We start from the raw sequence: 21,218 nt of genomic DNA, 5'->3' as shown, positions 1-21,218 counted from the left end.
TTTCCTCTCCTTTGCGTGGTGCAATGTTGGTCCTAATTTTACATGTGCAGGTCGGAGGGAACAGCACAGGAGGTATTTGATAGGAAAGCAAGAAGGGAACAGTAGCTACATTTGTAGAAATCGGAGTAATCCATCAAGATGACATAGGCAAAATGTTAAAATGCAGATGTAAGCCAGCAAGTGTGACCACGGTAGCGCAGGAGGTGTGAATTTGCTCTCGGGTATTTCTCGGTGAGCGCGGGTAGCAGTAGCGGGACCGCAGACGCCTCCGGGCCCGCTGCAGCGGCAGCTCCGCGCTAGAGCCCAACGGGGCAAGTGCAGGGGTCTGGTGCTAGGAAAGGATAACTGGAGAATTTTGCACTCTTCAATTATTTTTAGCCTCGGTTCTGCTTTAATTTCAAAATTAAAGCAGGCTGAGGGGTGGTCATGCCAGCGGCTGCGAGCCTGAGACGTCCTGGGCCTTGCTAGCGGTGCCTCTCTGTCGATAAACCCCTGGCAGAGCAGATGTGGCTGGCGGCTCTTCCACAAACGTGCATGAAACGGGGAGAAGCTGCGTAAAAGGCGTGTTGTGGAGTTTCCATGATGATGATGATGATGTTTTTTCTTCAAGGGGACAAGCTTGAATCTGTCCCTCAAGGGGACACTTTGAGTTATCCTTGTTTTACGGTGGTGCAACGGGATCCAACAAGGGCCATCCCTAGGCATTGGCAGGAAGGAAAGAGGACTTGGCAGGACGCGTCCTCGAAGAGCAGCGTGGCACCGCGCACGCCGTTCCGCCTGGAGTTGGCTGGATTTTGATTCCGAATTCCCTTGGTCCCTTCAAAAGCCTGGCAGAGGAAACGCTGCCTCTTCTGACTCGCATAGAGGAGAATAAATAGGGTTAGGCTGTCTGTAGAAAGCCAACCCTGAGGAAGTGTTTAATGTGATCTGCCTTTAACCTTGTCTGGGTCCCGGTGACCAGCGTGGGAGGCTGATGCCAAGGAGCTGGATAAAAATACAATTAATGTTGGCCAGAAGTGTTGGGTTGCCATTCCCATCCCCGTCACTGGAGAGGTGGCAGGAGTCCTGAAGTGCCAGCCAGCTGGATGGGAAAGCAAGAAAGGCCAAATGTCTTGGCCCTTTAAATTCCAGGCATTTATATTTTTCTGTGTAAAACATAAATTATCCAGGGAAAATTTCTAGCAATAATCCTTCCTACCCTGCTTCCCCGCCCCCCCCCCCCCCTTCAGGGTTAATCAAATATGGTTAGTCAACTGCTTGTCTGTATTGTACAAGGGGAAGTAGAATAAACATTTCCATTTATGTATGAAATGCTGAATATTTTTGAGAGTTAGACAATTTTACAAGCTCGTGACTGCTTGGCCCTGTCAGTCCAAACAGCCGGCTCCGAAAGGAAGGCGTTTAGCCCTAGATCTTGGGCCGCTCGATTTGCTGCGGGCTGCAGCTTTGCTGGCTGTGCTGACAGGGGCTGACTGTGTCTTTGAGCATGAGGGAAGATATCTGTTGTCATTTTTGCAATAAGGTGGAGGAGACGGGCCGTGACACTCAACCGGGTCAGATGCCGGCGGCGGATCTCTGGCCTGAGCAGCTCACTGTACTATTTCCTTGCCCAAGAAACAAATGTGAGGATCTCTTCAGCAGGCCGGCAGACTCTGCAAGGAGATCATCTCCTTTGCATGAAGGAATCTTGCATAGGCCTTGCTCAACCTTGGCAGGTTTTAGATGCGTGCTTTGAAGTATCACCCGAGTTTACAGGAATGTCGCGTAGCTCCTTCAGCGTCTACCGCAGAGCAGGCTATGTAAGTGTCGGTTACCTATCTGTAACAGTTGTTAGTCCAGGTGGATGTTTTGCTGTTATCTGTTAAAGCTGCTCATGATTCCTGCTATTTTTGAGGCTTCTGTGCCTTTTATTTGCAGACCTTTAGAACTGACTGGCATTCCTGACTGAAACGGCTGCTGGGACAATTCAGGTGAATTCTGTCGACTAAGGAGTCTTTGCTTGTCTTTCGGGCCATGCGCCCCATAAAGGCGAAGCGGCTCCATGCAGCCCGTACGGTCCCGAAGCGACCTCGCAGTTATTGCCTTTACAACAGCTGTGTCTTATTTCCTTTTAACTTTCTCCTCTTGGATTGGTCGTAGTCATTGTGATACAAGTCGGTCTGGGAATTTCTTTGTGGCTGAGGAAAAGCACTAGGCAGCTGTTTACTGTTTGGAATGAGGGCGGGTATTGAAGCGAGTATTGAGTTTTTGCCCTTTTGTGGTGCAAGTTGTAATGTGTCCTGAAGGGCACGCAGGCACTTGTAGTTTGGGATTCCTTGTCTCTGCGACAGACCCGGTTACTTCCAGTATTTGCAGGGTTTAGAGCCTGCCGGTGTGCGCTAATGCTAAGCGTGTGTATGTTTTTCAGACATCTGGTGAGCGTCGTGTGATTCTGCGAGGTTGAATCTTACTTCTGATGCCATGGAAATGTTATATTATTGGCTATTTTTATTATTGGCCTTTATTAATTGTCACAAAATGAACAGTTCATTTCTAAAAATCTGCTGTGCTGGAGCAACTGCCTAGTAGAGCTGATAATCGGCAAGGATATAAATATTGATAGACTCTAGCAACAGGTACTCTTGAGAACTCTCATTCTGGGAAAGCTTGAGCAGGGCCAGTGCTATTAGAGCTGGGGTAGCATTTTATGTCTAATTACAGGGTTTGTTAGTTCTGAGAAATACAATGAAGAACAAGAATGCCTGAAAGGGCCGGCCGCACTGGGCAGATGCATCTCGTGCCCTTTTCCGGTGGCTCGTTTCAACACTGATAGATGCTTCGGCCTACGAATCACTGGGGTTGTTGGTATTGAGTGCCGCACGTATCCGAGATGTCCCATATTTCAAACCTACTGTATGTTGGAATGTCTGCCCCAAAGATATCTACTTGGCGGTGTGTCAGATGGCAACAGCGAAGCTTCCTTACGTAAAATACCTTAAGATGCAGTGATACAAAATGAACTTGCTTAAATTAGAAAATCAAGTGCCAAGCGCTTGCTTCACTTGCACAAATTGAAGCCAGAGAAGGCTGCGGCTGGCTGAGGGCAGCGGGTTTTCCTTGGGATGCTCAGTTTTTTGAAGGTATGATGGAGCGGACTTTGAGTAGCTGATGCCGAATCCCAGTAGAATCGCCTACGTAAGGAACCTGGCATTTTGTGAAACGCTTCCCAATCCACCTTGTCTTTATTATTATATTTTATTACATTTATTACAGTAATCTTAAATTGGACAAATTTTGTCCTTGAAATCTTTTCAAATCTGTCTCCTGCCACCAGCCCCATGAATCTGAAGAACCTTATGCCATAAGTAACAGATGGGCTTATGAAAGATGCAGTCTGAGATGGTCTCGTCTTGAGAGCCGTGAAGGTTTCCTAGGAGAAGGTGCAAGCGCATCCTTCCCAGGCAGTCCGCAGGGAAGGAGCGTCGGCAATGAGGAGCTGACTCCTTTGAGTCACGGAGAGAACCGCCACGTGGCCTCCATTCACAGCAGTAGCAGTGACCGACCGTGATGGTGATGCCGGTAGCTTTCCAAAACCTTTTGAAAAATGTGGAGGTCTGCAGGAATTCCCCCTGCTGCTTTGCTGGTCAAGTTTAGTTGTTCTCCTCCTGCTACTGCATTTTTAAATAGCACCAGTGAAGCGAGGCTTTTGAATAAGTCACCCTATACAAAAAGGAAGAGCTTTCTTAAGAAAATGGAGATGTTGCACTACTTAAGGAGGCGCAATTTAAGGGGCGGTCGCTCCAAGGCCAGACCCCTCTTACGTGAACCTGTCCTTCTGGAATGACTTAACTAAGACAAGTTGAAGATGCTTAACTGTGTAAATATTTCTGACATCCAAACAAAGAACAATGTCTCTTATACTCTCCAGGGCTGCCATAGCAGCAAGCTGTCTAAGAACAGGAGCCAAGGGAGTGCTCTGAGTCCCACTATAAAGCCCCTGTAGGAGAGGGATGTAGGTGGAGGACTAGGATTGCAACAAGCTTTTGCTCTGAAACGATGCATCTCTGGAAAGTCTACAAGATGAAATGAAGTGGCAAACCGACCAGGTGTGGCAAATACCATGAGGCCGTAAGTGTGGTGCTTTCCCCAAAGCACTTAGGAACGCTCCCTGTCTCCAACAGACAACTGCTTCGTCAGATGCAGAACTGAGAGTTTTTGTGGGCGCAGAAGGGCTGGCGGCAGGAGCAGGAGTACAGATTCCCTGGCAGCCCCCTTTTGTCCACAAGCAACAGGCTAGGCATATATGCCTAATGTGCCCAGTATCCAGTTTGGTGAGTCGGCGATGGCAATGTCTTTTTAGAACCGAACAGTGGTTTAGAAGATATCAAAGGGCTTGGCAAGTCAGTCAATTGGCGGATGGAGAAGGTCGTGGCCGATGGGGTTTGAACTTTGCGAACAACTTGACTTCCCTTGAGAAAGCTGTATTGAAAGAAAGCGTCTGGATGGTAACTTGGCAAATTTCCCAGCTACCGAAGGAGAGAACAGCCATGATGTGGCTTATGTAAGAGATGCTGAAAAGGCCTGCAGGTTAGCTGCGCTGTGGTTTCAGTAGTAGACTGCCCATCTGGAAGCTTGCTTTGTTATTTCTACTCAAAAACCATGTACCGTCGGTCGTAAGCATGGCCGCTTTTCACACCTGTGGGCAGGAGCGTGTGCTCCGAGAGCAGCGCTTTCACAGGCTGCGTGAGGACCCACTTAGACTTTTAGAGTCGGCCCTCTGGGCTAGCTTGCTGTGTTCCTTATGGAAACCTTATATGTGGCTGTAGTACCTCTTAGGTGAGAAATAGTTTAAATGCAACTAAATATAAACTGTTTTGGAGCTGCAGGTCACTTTTAGAGGATAGGGTGGTTCATGAGGCAGAGGAATGAAAGGAAGAGTGGGAACGCTGACTTACGTGAGCAATGTTTTTCCCTTAGGTGTGGGGAACGACCTCCCCCCCGCTGTCTGGACGATGGTGCGACGCGGGACTGTTTTTCCATCGAAACAGACGGGCGCTCGGCCACCTGCCTGGATGCAGCAGCTCCTTGTGAAGCTTGTGGCTCTTGGGGATGGAAGCTCCCCTGCTGGTAAGCAGGACTGGAACCAGAAAGTTGTCTAAAGCCTTTATTTTGCATAGCAGAGTTTGATCTTGTCAAATCCCTGCCAGCTTTGGAATGATTTCAGTGATCATTTTGGGACAATGACTATGTTTGTTGCTTTCCTGGTTTGCCATGGAGTGCAATGGCACTGCTCTAGCAGTTGACAGCAGTTGACCTATTTAAAAAGCATTCCTAGTTTGCCTGTAACTTCACTGTTGGCAGAGCTTTCTAGGAGAGCTCTTTGCAGAAGTGAACGGACAAGAGGTGAGAGGCGCCTGGCCTGCTAATCCCTTCAGCCACGAGTCCCAGCTAAAATAATGACAAGACAGTCCACTCCAAAAATCCCCCCCAACCTCCCGCTTCTGCTCCTTTGCCCTCCTCTTCCCCCTGTTTTTTTTAGCATTTATAAATGTAGTGCGATTTTTTTTTTTTTTTTTCCAAGCAGGTTACAACAGCTGAAGTGCCTGCATCACTGGACATGAATGTGTGTAATTAATAAGCACCGTTTTTCCTCTAGTGCCTATGTGATGTAGCTGGAGCAGCAGCCACAGTAAGGATGGGTTGGTGGGGTCCACAGCACCACAAAACTGATGGTACTTAGAGTTTGGGTGCCCCGTGGGGGCCTGTCCTGACAGATGCTTCTTTTGCAGTTAAAGTGAAATGCACCTTTTTTTTTTTTTTTTTAATCTTTTCATTATTTTTTTGAAACCCAGACTTGCCACAGGGCCAGCAGTTAGAGGCAGTCCAGGCTGCAATTCTCCTTCTTCCAAAGCAAAACTGAAGATTGCAAGAAATCCTCCTCTTTGTCTGGTGAGATGTGGGTGGCTGTTTGACCCTGAGGACCACCCCCCCCAGCCACCATTGCCATCCACCGTGCCCCATCTTTGTTCCAGTGGGAAAGAGAAGGGGAAGCAGCTCCGCACCAGGGGGACCCAAGCAAACTCCCAAGCAGACTGCCCCACCGCCTTCAGGACCCAGGTTTGCTCTGCCTCTCCCCTACCACGTGGCCTGCGTTCGTTTCCCTTTCCCTTTCCCTTTCCCTTTCCCTTTCCCTTTCCCTTTCCCTTTCCCTTTCCCTTTCCCTTTCCCTTTCCCTTTCCCTTTCCCTTTCCCTTTCCCTTTCCCTTTCCCTTTCCCTTTCCCTTTCCCTTTCCCTTTCCCTTTCCCTTTCCCTTTCCCTTTCCCTTTCCCTTTCCCTTTCCCTTTCCCTTTCCCTTTCCCTTTCCCTTTCCCTTTCCCTTTCCCTTTCCCTTTCCCTTTCCCTTTCCCTTTCCTCCCTTCCCACCCCCTCTTGTCTCCATTCCTGCCCTACTTCATGGCTGTTCATCACATAGACCCTGTCTGTCACAGGGCCCACATGTGGTTTGCTCCTGCAGGGTTTAGGGCATGCACAGCACCTGCTCTGCTTCACAGACGTGTTTTAGGCACTGCTGCAGAGGAAAGCAGTCTTGGCAGACTCTGTCTCCGTTTCAGGAACAGCTCTGCATTTAACTGCTACCCTCCTTCTTACATCTGAACATCTTTTCTTCATATATATAAAGAGAAATAAGAAAAAATAATATTTTTTCTCCTTTTATTTATGGGAAATAACACACACACACACAACAGAATTCAAGTACTTTATTGTTGACCCATGCAAGGCGGCTACATCCGCTGCACAGGTTTGATCCCCAGGATGTCGAAGCCCTTTGCCATGACAGAAGCAGTGGCCTCACACAGCAGCAGCCTCCACATATTCACCTTCACAATGCAGCCTGCAAGGGAAGTGACAGGACATTGAGGAGCATGTCCACGCTGCCCGGCGCGGAGCATGGGACAAACCATCCACATCCCCCCGCCCCCCACTCACCCGTCTGTCTGTCCTTCTCAACACAGTAGCAGTTATCATAGAACTCCGTGAAGGTTGTGGCCAGCTCATAGAGGTAATCACACAACGTGTGCAGTAACAGGTCATCCAGGATCTTCTGCAGGATCTCAGGGAAGCGCAGAATACACTTGCCCAGTTTCCACTCCTTTTCATGGTCCAGAATGATTACATCCTCCCTGGCTGCCTTATGAAGCAGCTCCTCATCAATAGTGGCCAAACGTGCAATAGCTCTGAAATAATCCACATGATTATCCAAACATATTGACCCTTGTGCTCTGCAGATGGCAAAAAGCTCAACAACCCTTGAGGCTGTCACCTCCCCCATCTTCACTTATTCCTACCCTCTTAGCTAAGGAACACGTTTGTCACAGAGGAAGCAGCTTCCTTTCCAGCAGGCCAGGACATCATCTGCTACAACCATCCCCATTTGGAATATACCACCTATCTGTGTAGCTCATTTCTCATGCCAGTTGCCCACTACGCCCACCGAGCCTGGCAAAAGATCAGTTGGAGGAAAAAACAACCACCCCCCCACCCCCTTGAGCTACCTGATGCGTGTGAAGGCATAGAGCAAGTAAGCTGCTGTGTTGCCTCGGTCATCCAGCATCTTGTCGAAGGAGAACACATAATCGTTCAGTCTGTTGTGGGAGAGATCTGCGTATTTAATACAGCCGAAAGCAACTGATGTCTGGGCAGCTCTCAGCTCCTCCTCGCTGAGGACCTGTTCCAAGTGCAGAACAGGAGCCTAGTCAGGAGGGGGGACACAGTGCAGCTGCTCAGAGCAACACCCACAACACACCACGTCTGCAGCAGCAAGCTCATAGGAGTCTTGGCCAGCCAATTCCATATCTGTCCATCATTTCACTCATCACTGCAGCCTGACCCACCTTTGAGGCAAATCCCACTCCACCTGAAGGCCCCGAGGAGCTCCACAGTACCTACCAGGCCCCTCCAACACTTACAGGACCTCCCTGTTTGTTCCTTAAAACCTGCACATACGAACAAACACTTGACCATAGCTCTAGGTGGCAGGGTCCATGTTTTCAGCTTGCATCCATATTGTGCAGATCACAATTGTGAAGAAACCTGCAAAGTCCTTAGGAGCAAGATGGGCCATTCCACATACCTTGTCCCTTTCCTTGTCTTTCAGCTTGTCCATGGCACGCTTCAGCCCCTCCTCCAGCAGATCCATCAGCCGCACTGTATCCCCTGAGCGGGTTTTGAACTTTTTCCTGAAAACACACAGTCCAAATGACTGCCTGCATAAACACCAAACACCCCACCCTCTGTATCTAGAACTCCACGCATACCCAGACAGCTACACGCTCATGACAACTTCTCCAGGCCTGCTCACCAATTTCTGGCTACCCTTACAACAAACCTACAGCAAAACCATTCCAAGGGCAACTGCCTGTAACCGTTAGAGAACACGGTGTTTTGAGGGGCTATGACATGTGCTCCCAGTTATAGCCACCAGCCAGGTGTGTCCAACAGAAAAGCACATCCGCATTCACCTCAATATCCTCTTTAGAGCATGGACACTTAATTCCAAGACTTACTTGTCCTCTCCCAGCACAACTCCGAAGGCAGCATGGGCCACTCTGGTCACTTTGGGATCATACCAGCCGATCATCTGTCCCGCTGCAAACACCGTTTGCAGGTGCACGGACTGTAAGGAATCAATTCAATTGCTTGTCAACTCCCCATTTCAGGTGTATTTATGTGCCCACTTGGGAAAGCGCCCTCCCCCTTTTGTTCAAATTCCTTTCCCGAGAAACTGCAACACCCTGTCACCCCTCATCTATGGTCCTGCCAGCCTCGTGGCTCTCGGGTCGAGAGAGACCTAAGAAGAAGCAGTACAAAGTCTGCTGAGATTTAAGTGACTTCCAGGGAACAAGCTCTCCCTCGTCCTTGCGTTCTACACACTCTCCGTGGAGATCAGCGGTCACCAAAGTAGGCTCACAGTACAACCGGTAGCAACAGGAGCAAGATACCAAGCTCCAACCCCCTGCACTGTTCCAGGTTCCTCTTGTATCTAGCCCCAGTGCAATGTGGCAGCGGTGGACAAACTCACCTGGCCGCTGTCGACCACATAAATAATTATATCAGCCTTCTCCTCGTACAGCCTGTGTCTAAGGGCGGCTAAGTCCGACGTGTCGTACGTGTAGCCTCCGTCGGATTTCATGATCGTCAACGGGACCGAGCAACCCGGGACGAACACGATCTTCCGCCCGTCGTCTACCTGGACAAATCCTAGAAAAGCAGGGGAACAAGGGGCCTGTCATATGACGCACAGAGATTCTGGGGCAGGACTGGCAGAAGCAATTCCCTTCCTGGATGCTGCCAGTAATAAAAGGCCATGCAAATAATTCACAGCTCTCTAAGAAAAAATCTGACAAACCAACAAACAAATCAAGAACCACCATCCTCTCTAGGCAGCTCACCTTCTGCACTGTGCTTGCCACACACTGACTATGCACAAGCAAGCACACCTGGCCTCACCAAGAGACCTCATCAGATTTAAAAAAAAGCCTCATGTCCCTGGCATCCATACCCAGCTTTGCAACCACAAAAACATCACTACCAAGTAGCACAGCAAAGGCAGCAGAAACTCCAAGGAAATGAGACCTAGCGAAGGAGGCATCTGCAATCTAGTAAGTGAGGAGACAAGAGGGCGGGAGTCAAGGGAGTCACAGTGTGCACACCCAGACAGGAACACCAAAGTCCAGAGAGTCTGTCTGACCCACGGGGCTTCCGGTCAGTCTGCACCTCAACGTCCTCCCAGAGACTTCTCAGGAGCCACCTCTCTTTCATGAGGTGACTGGCCAGGAGGCAGACAGAACTCTTCACAGAATTTGCTCAACACTAACACTGCCCAGTCTGTGCTGTATTGCTCCTTGACTAGTGAGGCTGAGATAACAAGAGGTGCTCCTGGGGAATTTATTTCCTAGAAATATCACCTGAAAAAGATTAGGGCTCTCTGGAAGGAGCTCCACAAAAGATGTGCTCAGGAAACACAGCTAGAAAAAACAACCAGTGAGAGGTACACGCACCAGTCCTAGGCTCAAGTCCTAAGGGTACCCCTCTCATCCTGACAAGTGCAGAACTTCTCACACCCAAACACCTCACCTTTGTCTTCAAATTCTTGCACGATATCTTTCATCATTTCCTGATAGAACGATTCCCCTCTCTCTGTGAGTGCGATGTCCAAGCAGTTGTAGATTTTCTGGAATTCTTGAGGACAAGCAAACAAGGTACTTCCATTAGATGCATGCAGCCCAATTAGTGATATTTATTTAACAATGGGCACAGCAAGCCCTCAAATATACAAAAAATATTCTATGAGTTAAGCTGAGTAGGACTCAGACGAGGACTCAGGAGACAAAACGGAGTCACTCAGCACTTTGGTTGTATCACCTTCTCTTTTTCAGCTTCTCATAGGTAGCAGTAATTTCTTTAAAAAAACATAGGGGAAGAACTCATAGACCTATAGCCGAGACTGCTGGATCTGTGTGCGCAAACGCACCTTTCCTAGACACGTCGCATATCAGGTTCCAGGCTTTCATGAAGTCGGGGTTTTTGCTCTGCAGCATCACCACGCATTGGTAGGCACGCTTCTTGAACTCCTCCTCTGTGTCAAATCTCCTCTTGGATTCCTAGGGTAAAAACCACCAAGTGGAAGCAAGCGCTCGTTTGGCGCCTAACACACAAATACTCCTAACGCTCTCAAAACATGCTCGTCCCAAATGACAAAGAGGCAGCATGCTTACTAAGCCCTTACATGCATCCCACAACACTCAGAGCAAGAAAGAGCACTGTCTACCTATTAGTAGGTCAATACCATGGGCTGTTAACAGCGATTCCTTTTGTTTCTCTCTCCAAAATTACCCTGCAAGTTTACCAAGCCCTCTGATCCCATTTTTACACACCAAGATAAACAGAACACTTATTTGCTAAAAATACCTTGTAGAAAGCTTGGAGATCCCCAATGGGAGGAGAAACCGTCAAGTAATCTGGAAATTTGTCTTGGAGGTGAGCAATGAGCATTCCAAACTGGGTGCCCCAGTCTCCCAAATGGTTTAACCTTGAAGAAATTAGAAGGGAAAGTCATGTTCTCTCATAGACATATCTTAACATATGTAAATACCTACATTTATTTAGGTATTTCAGTATGCTTTTAAGAACAGATCTAATATCAGAAACCACAAACAGGCAAAAGCCTCTGATCTCAACGCCATCAGGCTGCCACCACTCACGATTCCTCACCTTGCTACACTTGCTCAGCTGGCTCTCTTAGCCTACCACAAAGCTTATTCATTAGGTATTTACCAAAGAAACAATCATAGGGACACAAGCACACACATAGGTACTGCAGATATGTAGCTGGACAAGCCCTACCCACCCAAACACCGACCCTCCCTCACCTCAAAACATCGTAGCCTGCAAACTCGAACAGGCGGCACATACTGTCCCCGATGATGGTAGATCTCAGGTGACCCACGTGCATCTCCTTGGCAATGTTCGGGGATGAGAAATCCACCACCACCTGGGACACAGTGACCAAGGCACAAATCCATAAAAGACATTTCCTACATCCCTGTGTCGCACGTGCATTTCTCCAGGTGCTGGAGAGCCCCCTCGCTGCCACTCTCCTGGGTCCAGTGCTGCTGGCCGTGCCGAGCGGGGATGGATCCCACACCCGCCCCAGCGCAACACGCTGCCCCGGGAGTCCCCAGGCTCTCCGCAACACCCAGCTGAGGCAGCCACCTGCTACCCATGCCCTGTGCAGGACGAGGCTCAGATGACAACGCACAAGTGTCCCTGCACAGGTGCGGGGGCCTCCCTTGCTTTTGGCCTCACCTTTCTCCTCTTGCCCACAGCTGGTGGCTGGACTCCATTCACCAGCAAACTGCTCAGCTGCTTTGATACAAAATCCTTCCTCAGGTGGACATTGATGAAACCTTCAGAAAAGAAAAGCAGCAATGACCACTAGGGCTGCCAGTGTACACTGGACAACTTGCCTTCTTTTTTGATGTTTTCCATCTCTTCCCTTGCATCTCTGTGTCCTTGCATCAAGGACAGGAACCTATAAGGCTAGCTTGACAAAAAATACACACTCAGCAACAGGACAATCAAGCTGTCACTAAATTCCACCCTCTATTGGCATATTAGGAGAGTCCATTTCATACAACTAAAGCCTTCCCTGCCAAAGTCAGAGTGTGCAAGCTGCATCACTGACAGGACCCCTTTCTGCACACTGCCACCCAAGGACTAACTTGTAAAAAGATTCTCTGAGAGAAAAATCATAGTGCCAAGGTTTGCAGAATATAGTCTTGGATATGAACAAGGACAACAGACTTTTTCTTTTCCCCATCTCCCCTTTTTTAAGGCCATCTTAAAATACATAGTTGTTCCTGGTATAAATCCTGCTCGTAGAACAACACTGCTTTAGTTCTCCCATTGCTGGGTAACTTCGAACAAGGCTCTGCCCCAGCAGAGCCAGCAGCACCGCGGCGGGCCGGGCAGACGCGCCGCCCCTCGCGTTGCCTGCAGCGCGGAGGCACCCGAGAGCTGCAGCACTCGGCAATCCTAACGCAAACTAAGGTGGGCTTTCTGCTGCGGCCCACGCCCGAGGACTGCAAACCTCATCCAAAGCTCATGACCCCAGAACTCTCGTGTCACACTGCACAAGGGTCAAACACGGCTCCGTTTCCCCTATCAGCACCCAGAGTACAAAGGCCACAGGAACTTTCGAACATACAAGGGGCCTAACATGGAACTCTCATACCAGGACCGGCGATTTCAACCTTCTCAATGCATTCATTAGCAGGAATATTTCTCACAATTTTCTCGGCGATTTCTCTGGGGCTAACCTTCTGTTCCGTCCTTTTGAGCAGTATCTGAAACACAGCAAGAGGGGTCAGTAACATTCAATCCTGTGAAAGCTGCCACAGAATGCAGCAGAGAGCTTAGATCCTACTGCCCTCCCTAATCAATTTTGTTTAGTACATTAAGGCTTCCTATGTGTTCATCTAAACTAACACATTCACTCCCTCACCCAATGGGCAACTAATGGTAGTCCCAAAGATAAACAACTAGTCAGGCTATTTTTCCAGACCCATCAAGTGTCTTGGCCAATCTGTATTTCTTTAAGCTAGCAAAGAGGGACCAACCTCGCCAAATCATTGTAGCTACCCTGGCCCTCAACGTCTTGTTCATCACCCTACACGTATCCTCTGTACTGCCAAGCTTCCCTTCTGGTTATTTGCACTGCACCTACAGTAGATGCCGAGGGCACTTGCAGAGCAAGTTTGCTACTTCTGGATTTGAAGTAACCAAAGCAAACTTCAGCCCTACCTTCAGCTCAAATTTAAAAAAAGAATCAACAGCTTAAGCTACCAATAATGAGCTTAACACAGCCCAATTTTCTACACAACACATCAGGTCATCTGCCCGTGTGTGAAGTTGCTCACTTCCTCCCTCCAGGCAGAGGGGGCCTCCCAAGAGACCCTCCAGCACTACAGTGCCAGCTCACGCTCCACATCGCACCGCAATTTATCGCTCCGTTGCAGAGGCATCTTGCACACCTCGAACTCCCTAAGCCCCTCGTAAAGCACTCCCTTCACCCTGCAAAAAATCTACCAGACCTACGTGCTTTCCAACACATTTCTTGTAAGAATTATTAAAAAGAAAAAAATCTGGTTTTGCTGTTGTGTTTAAAAATGATTCACCACCTCACTCCCAGGAGCGCCACAAAGACGCCACGCTGTCAGATCCCAATTTACACTCACCAATTTCATGTTAAACCAGCTCTGTATTACATCACAGCAGGTTGGGGCAGAAGGGAACACCACCAGGAACCACCTTCCATGTCACTGCAAGTGCCAGCTATAGGACCAACAGATGCAATACCAGCTCAGGGGGGCAACACAGTCCAAATCGTGCCCACACCAGGCACCCCACTGCTACCTCTGCAAGGAGCAAGCCCGGCTGTTGGCTCAGCCCCAGGCGGTAACACGCTAACGAGCTCGCCCGAGAACAGTATGCGCTTGTGAGGCCACTTCCGCACGGACGCGCCGAGCCGAGCCGCTGCCGCCGAGCACGTAGCAGCGCTGCGGGCGTCAGGACGCTCGCTGCTCCCCCGCGGCCCTGGAGCTCTGCTGGGAGCAGGGCTGGAGATGGGCGACACAGAAATCCCTAAAGCTGGGGCACCAAGGGAAGCAGACAAGCAGCTGCTCCCAGGAGCAAGCACACACAGCCCCTGGTGAGGCTGTGAGCGTGCTACACGTGAATGTTCCCAAGTTCAGGCCCTGCCTCTCCAGGAACAAACTCCGCAGCCAGGGAACCTGCATCCGATGCTACCACTGATCATCCGAAACAAGAAACCTGCCTCTAAGGCCCTCAGATGCAGGGGACTGCACACTGAGTTACATATTGCCAACACTGGGCAGTCCGGACTGCTCGAGAATCCCTGCAGCAGCTTAATTGGGGTAAAGCAGCGGTCAGCGGCACGGCAGCGCTCTGAGGCTGGTGCCCGCGCAGTCACCCAGGGCGCTGCTCTGGCTGGGGCCCAGGCGCGCTCTGCTAACGAGACCCGAGCGAGGCGCTCGTACCCGCGAGCTGCGCCCACCCCCGGCGCCGGGCCCCGCGCAGCGGCTGCCGACGGCAACCAGGAGTCGGGAGACCCCAGGGTACCACGGGGCAGGAGCCGAGTCACCATTCGCTGTCCAGTCCATCCACAAAGGTCAGTGAACAACACGCTGCTTATAAGCTCCTTCTGTCAGAGTTGCAGGTTACAAAATACAGCAGCTACGATAACTAAGAGCCTGTTAATTCACTCCAAGTTCTTAGTATCTTGAACGATCAGATTTTCACATCTAGACTAAAATTTGCTACCTTCTTCTCATACCCTTGTTAGACAGACTGCTTAGTTCGACTATGGTCTAAAATGCTTTTACAATTCAGACCCTTCTTACAGTTGCAGAAACGGCCCTGACAACAAGTCAAACGACACTCTCGCTCAGCAAACGTGAGGGACCGTGCACGCTGGAAGGCTAAGCTACAGTTTCGCGAGGCTGCACGACCACTTCATTCATCCTCTTGCCTCTGCCCAAACCTCTCCGCTGGGCTCATCTCGGGGCTAAATGGTGCTGTTACTGGGGCTGGCCTGCAGCTCCTGCTCTCATTCCATCTTTAACTCTGCATCTACCACCCAGACTCCTGCTGCCCACAGCTCAGCACTACTTTCAGCCCCAGCCCGCCTGCCTTTCCAGGGCCACAGACTGACATTAAAGCATTACTCCAACTTCCATTAATCAACCACCCTACTAATTCACAGAGAGCAACATAAACCCACATAACACCAACTGCTCTCAGCTTCCTTCTCACATTACTCTGCATTCCCAGAAAGAGGAGCTGCCCTGCAAAAAGAGCAGCTTACAAAAAATATTTAGCAATACAGAGGTAGCTCAGGACTCCTGTTGACTCCTCCAGAACATTTAACCTGTATCTGTCCAGTTTTGGACATTTGGTACTGGTGTGTCTAGACAGCAGAAATCCACTTTCTACCTACATACGGAATGCTGAAGGTTATTCATCAGTTTGCCTTGCCCACCCTTGAGACATAGGGGGCTCCTGGAGAAGGCCTGGATAACCCTGGAAAAGTCAACATAGAATCTCTGAGCAGCTGCCCACACCAAAAATCCTGGGTCAGGTCCAAAGCTAAGAACAAAGCAATGTGTCAGCAGAGGCCCTTCACTTCCCCCCACCTGCCAAGGCTCATGCTGAGCTCCGGAACCGCTGCGCTCCTATCCCCTTTCTTCACCAACACCTCATTAATGGCATCAAAACACTCAGAGGTGATATATTAATGCCAGCATTTTTGCCTGCTACTTTAAATAAAGCACATTTTAACAAGACAAAGGATGGCCCAGTTCCAGTAATAGTTACCTGACATTTAACCATGAAAAGGTTTCAAGCTATACAGAAGAACCAGGAAGGGAGAAACAGTTCTCAAAAAAGCCGAGGAACTTGGAATATCTGGCTACTTACACATTTCTAAAAGGTCTTGTAGCAGACAGGTACTTGCTATCTCACAGGAAAATAAACATGTCTCTTGACTTTTGGTCAGTTCAAAGTCAATATGGATGCCCACTAAACCTAACAGTGTGGGGCCGACACGGATCCCACTGGCCTCCTCATCGCAGCGGTTGGTGAGAAGAAAGCGAGTGTAAGCAGCGCGTGACCGGATGCGTAGGGCCACGCACCGGGGCTCCTCAGAGGTCTCAGTGCCTGCTCCATAAGGAAGAGCGCTTCCAAAATCCCATCGACACCACCATTCCCACCCCCGGGGCCCACAGCAGGCTAGCGCTGCCTTTTACAGGGCCATCTACCACTGAGCTGCCTAAAGGCAACAATGTCCCCAGCTATTCCTGTCTGTGGAAGGTCTTTCACACTCACCTGTGCGATGCCCATGGCACTGTTACACTGATAATCTCCAAATTTGGGCTGCTGACTTGGCGTCACCACGAGCGGAGGGTTTTCCAAATCTGGGTAGGCAGCCTGAATGGCAGCTCCAAAGATCTCTTGAAGACAGCTGTTGATGTTGATCATGCTTTTCACTCCTTTACTTCTTTCCTCTTGAAGGCTCTGAAAAAATAACCCAGAAGGCTCAAATCTCCAGATTTCAGAAGCAACTACATCCCCTTTGCTCCCACAGCTGCCTGGCCACGCACAGCCAACAAACAATACCTACACCAGTAAAATCACATCACTCGTGTGCTGCCTTCTCCCTTGGAGCCCTGCAGCACACACACTGCGCTGCTTTCACACCTATCCTCGTCCTGTGAGGGACCTCAGGTGGTCTCTGCACAACACTAGTGTCCCGCTATACAGCTCTCTAAGGCACCACAGGGTGGCCTTATTAACCCAACATGAGTGTTCACCAGCAAACCTGCTGTTTCACAAATCTCCAAACTAAGATGCTAGAATAAATGCAGAAAGCAGGTGCTGTCGCACATCACGAACCATAAACACACAGCATCACTTATCTTGTCTCAAGGTGCACAAAGACACGTGCTGCTGCAGTTCTTCACCGCCTTACCTTTCGAAGAAAGTTTAACCGATATTTCAGTTTTGCGTTCTCGTCCCGTAATCCTTCCAAACCCAGAGAGACTCCCAAGGAACCACAGTTCTTCAGGCGCTCAATTTCTTCAGTTAAGCACTTGATTTCACTTTCCTTGAGAAAACAAACAAACGAAAAGAACATATCAGATGGAAACGCAATTCTTAGAGAGGAGAAACAGAGGGCGAGCAAGCGAGATTTGTTGCACAGGTCTAGTTTTGCCCCACGCGACAGCTACAACATATCAAATGAATTATCTGAAATTCCTCGAAGGCTCTGTCCGGACGACCCAGTTTCGTCACGTCACACGTTTTCTTCCGGAGATGAAACCACCGGTACTTCACAACCCCAGCAAGCTCGAACGCCGACTACAGACGGAAGCTCCAGGACGGGCGGTGCGCGGCGCTCCCGCCGCAGCCTGCGCTCGCTTGCACCGGTGGCAGCACCGTCCTTACCTGCCGTGCAGCTTCCCCCTCTCGGCCGACACGAGGAATTCCAGGTGGACTTCTGCACTCCAAGTACATTTCAGCACTTAGCTGTCCCTCAGATTTGCATTCTCCCCTTGAGCTGAAGAATTTCTAGTCAGTACAGCTAGCTCAGAGTCCCCTCATCCTCCCCAAGTCTGGGACACATGCAAATATGTTTCAACAAGTACTTTGAGACCAACAGTTAGACCCTGCTACAAGCAGCAGCAGCTTTTCTCATCCAGTTCCCTAAAAGAAGTTACCTGAGACATCACCCTGGTATCTCTTTTCCTCTCTCATGAGAGGTTTTTGTGCCTTTCAGCCCTTCAGATCAGACAAACAGAAGTCTGAAAGCAACAGAAAATTGAAGCGACCTTCCGTCTCTACAGAGCTCTCGTGGCCAGTGGGCAATTCCCAGCCCGACTCACTAGCCTCTCGTCTGTCTCATCTGGTCTCTTAGCCACCAAAAAGCTCGTGGCAGGAGCCAGCTCTGGTTTATAAACACATCGGAGATTAAAAAAAAGGCCAAAGTTTACCAGAGGACTCTTCTGTTTTGTTGCCCCTAGAGAAATGCGAGTATTTAAGGAAAAAATTAGGGCTGTCATACTTTCTGGCCTTGTATTTCCACCTGAACAAACATCCCCATCAATACCAGTACAATTTTCTTATTACTTGGTCATTTAAAAGTTCCCTAACCATGAAGAATTACCTGCTCTCTAGCAAAGCCTGCAGCTGCCATCAGCCGCCTAGTAGAGTTCTGATTATAGGATAAACATGAACGGATCCAGATATTGGCTTCCTGCCTTTCGAGCTAGCCTCACTACATACCGCAGACACGAACACGTCGCTCCTGTTCCTCCTGCTGTAAAGGATTCCTCCTCCAGCTACTGCCACAGAGATACTTCAGTACCAGGGACACGCCTGTCAGAACAGCAATTCATTCCTGATGGTCCTAAGTCATCACGCACATCCCTGGTCACACAAGCTAAGACCTGCAGGAGACAACTCTCCTTACGGGAGTTCCTCTCCAAACCACTACACCGCACTGCAAGGGAAGACAAGGATGGAGTCCATACACACAGGTGGCCAGAACTCAGACCTCAAGCTCTCAGGAATCTGTGACCTGTTGATATTTCCCACATCAAAGAAAGGTAACAACTTATCTCCTCGGATTTGGCCAGGAAGGCAAAACAAACCAACCAAAAAACCCTAACATACTTACCACAGTGATGCAATTCACCAAGTCCCACCTGTGTCTTTCTCACAGCCACTGCCCATACTGCCAAGGGACTCAGGTCAGCCCCATTTCAGAACCGACCGACCCCCAAGCGTCACCTCACGCTGCCCGGTTTACCCACTCTGCTCTCTGCTCCTCTTAAGGAAGTTTTGGCAGCTCTCCTGACACTGCTTGAGGGTGAACTGAGAGCAAAACACCTCCTCATGCAGCAATCTAGCCAGCTAACAAATACTGCTGCTACCATTCAAGCCTCCCTTCTCGCACTCATCAGCTGCTAACACAGACCATGAACTTGTCATTTAAAACCCCTCAGCAGCAATTACGGAGCCTTGCAGAATCCACGGGGTTAAGATCACAGCAGCTGGGCTGCAATAACACAGGCTAGTGGAGAGAAAAACATCACTGAAGGTCCCCTACCTCTTTTCATGTGCAGGGCCTACCTGGAAAAAGGTCATTCAGACTCACACATTAGAAACATCCTCCGTCACGCAAGTTACTGGGTTTAGTATCCATCAAATCATCTAAAAACACTAGGTATTATTAAAAGTGTTAAGAAACTCTTCCTCTCTTGCCTCTTTCTCAAAGGCAAACATTTGAGCAGTTTCTTTCTCAGAGTATCACCCACGTAAGGGAGGGAGACAAGGTCATTATATCTCTGATGTATAAAACGTGACTGAGGGAAAAAAAGGACAAAGCTGCAAATTTCATCACTGTTCAGGGAATAAAACACCACCCCCTACATTACTATACGGCCCTAGACAGATCACAACTTGTCAATAAAGGGTCATACCTGATGACCACCTCATGAGAAGCTGCAAGGACTATGTGAATTCATGCTGACATCTCCCAAGGCTCTTTGGTCTGCTGAGTACTAGAGATCTTCCCCTCACCTGCAAATACAAAAAGTACTATAGCTCTTAGGAGACCCAAATCACTCTCACTGTTTCTGTGACCACACAATAAAGTCTTCCAAACACCCCACCAAATTCAGGAGGAAGTTACATGAACTTTCACCTCTGAGAAAAGTTCTCCTCCACCACATTAAGCAAAATACCTGAGATAATCAGGCAAAGGGTCAGGACACCCTCCTCACATCCCTTCCTCTTAATCTGACCCTCGGGCTGAGCAGCTCAGCATAGGAACAGGCCCCTTCTCCCTCTTACTCGGGCAATTCCCCCCAGGGCCCATGACCCGCAGCGGCTCACGCAGGGCTCGGAGGGGCTGCGGGGCAGACATCACACACGTGTCCGACAGCAGGAGCCTCCCGCTCTGCAACTGCCGCGCGGCCTCCTGCGACGCTCCTAGCGCCGCTCGCTGCCTCTGTCTACACACAGCACCTGGAAGCAGCCTGGAGCAACGGCCACCCAGCAGCAGCAAAGACACAGAACAGACCGACACCTCAGGCGCCCTGTGAGCAGCTACAAGGGAGAAACAGACGCAAGATGCCTCTGCAGAGCTTCGGCAGGCAGGTTCCTTAACTCAGCAGGTTCCTCAACTTCAAGGCAGGGCTTACCAACCACTGCGAGTACAACTGCTTCCTGCGAGCCATCCCGCAACCGCTTCCCCTGCCCCGCACACGAGCAGGAGCCGCCGGGCATCCTTAGGGATGGAACACAAGGAACACAAGGCACGGCGCAGGAACGTGAGCAGGAGCACGCGTCGCCGGTCGTGCCTAATACACCTTTTTTTATATATCGATATATACACACGCACATTTTTTCTTTTCTTTCAGCATTAAAAATTCCCCCTCCCGCTCCCGGCTGCGCAGAGGGCTGCCCCCGCGGGAAGGCGGCCCCAGCGCGGCCCGCGAGCCCTTCCCCTCGTGCCCGCGCGCGGCGCCTCCCGGACCGGACCGGACCGCGCCGGGCCTGACCTGCCGCGCCAGCCGCGCCGCCGCCTGCGCCACGCGCGCCTCCATCCCGCCGCGCCGCCCGCGCCGGAACCGGAACCACGAGCGGCAGCGGCGCCGCCGCAGGCGCCAGCGCCCCCGCGCGGCGGGGCGGCCCCGCGGGAAGCGGCGCAGCCTCGGGGGGCCGGGGGGGAAGCGGCTCCGCGGGCCCTTGTGCACAAGGGACACGCGGGAAATACCCCTTTGCTGTCACAAAACCGAGGGAGCAGGGGGTATTTCTGGCGCACTTTTAAACAAAAACTGCATTTAAACACCCCATGTTATGCAGGGCAGGTGGCAGGAGCCCCCCGCTGCCCCCAGGACCCCCGTATGCACGTGCTACCAGCAGTGCAGGACAAGTCTGCCGCCCCTGGACGCGAAAAAACAAAGGGACAAGTCAGATGTTTCCAGAAAGGTCACTTTATTGGGGGGTTCAAAAAAAAAAAAAAAAAAAAAAAAAAAAAAGCCCCCCTTCCCACCGCCCTCCTCCCACCGCAGTGGTTTCAACAGGCTCCCCAGCG

At 50.2% G+C, this 21,218-nt stretch overlaps 1 protein-coding gene and 1 pseudogene across 1 annotated transcript; one reads left to right on the top strand and one right to left on the bottom strand.

The window, feature by feature from the left end:
• The first annotated feature begins 1,757 nt into the window (after positions 1–1,757).
• Positions 1,758–4,103, top strand: LOC148595047 (rho GTPase-activating protein 7-like; annotated as a pseudogene).
• Positions 4,104–6,742: 2,639 nt separating this feature from the next.
• Positions 6,743–20,728, bottom strand: RARS1 (arginyl-tRNA synthetase 1). Its single transcript, XM_088522620.1, has 15 exons — positions 20,683–20,728; positions 17,088–17,222; positions 16,445–16,633; positions 12,774–12,885; positions 11,846–11,946; positions 11,410–11,531; positions 10,949–11,069; positions 10,512–10,641; positions 10,115–10,219; positions 9,060–9,238; positions 8,545–8,654; positions 8,112–8,217; positions 7,534–7,706; positions 6,968–7,215; positions 6,743–6,872 (listed from the first exon to the last, which is right to left on the bottom strand). The coding sequence occupies exons 1-15, from the start codon at positions 20,725–20,727 to the stop codon at positions 6,763–6,765; spliced, it is 1,986 nt and encodes a 661-aa protein (XP_088378746.1). The 5' UTR covers position 20,728; the 3' UTR covers positions 6,743–6,762.
• Between the last annotated feature and the right edge of the window lie 490 nt (positions 20,729–21,218).

Source organism: Tinamus guttatus, unplaced genomic scaffold, assembly GCF_059628265.1.
Source record: "Tinamus guttatus ecotype Peru unplaced genomic scaffold, ASM5962826v1 Tinamus_guttatus_pri_ptg000155l, whole genome shotgun sequence".
Taxonomy (NCBI): domain Eukaryota; kingdom Metazoa; phylum Chordata; class Aves; order Tinamiformes; family Tinamidae; genus Tinamus; species Tinamus guttatus.
Note: the sequence above shows the minus strand (reverse complement) of the source record. Positions and strands in the feature narration are given on the sequence as shown.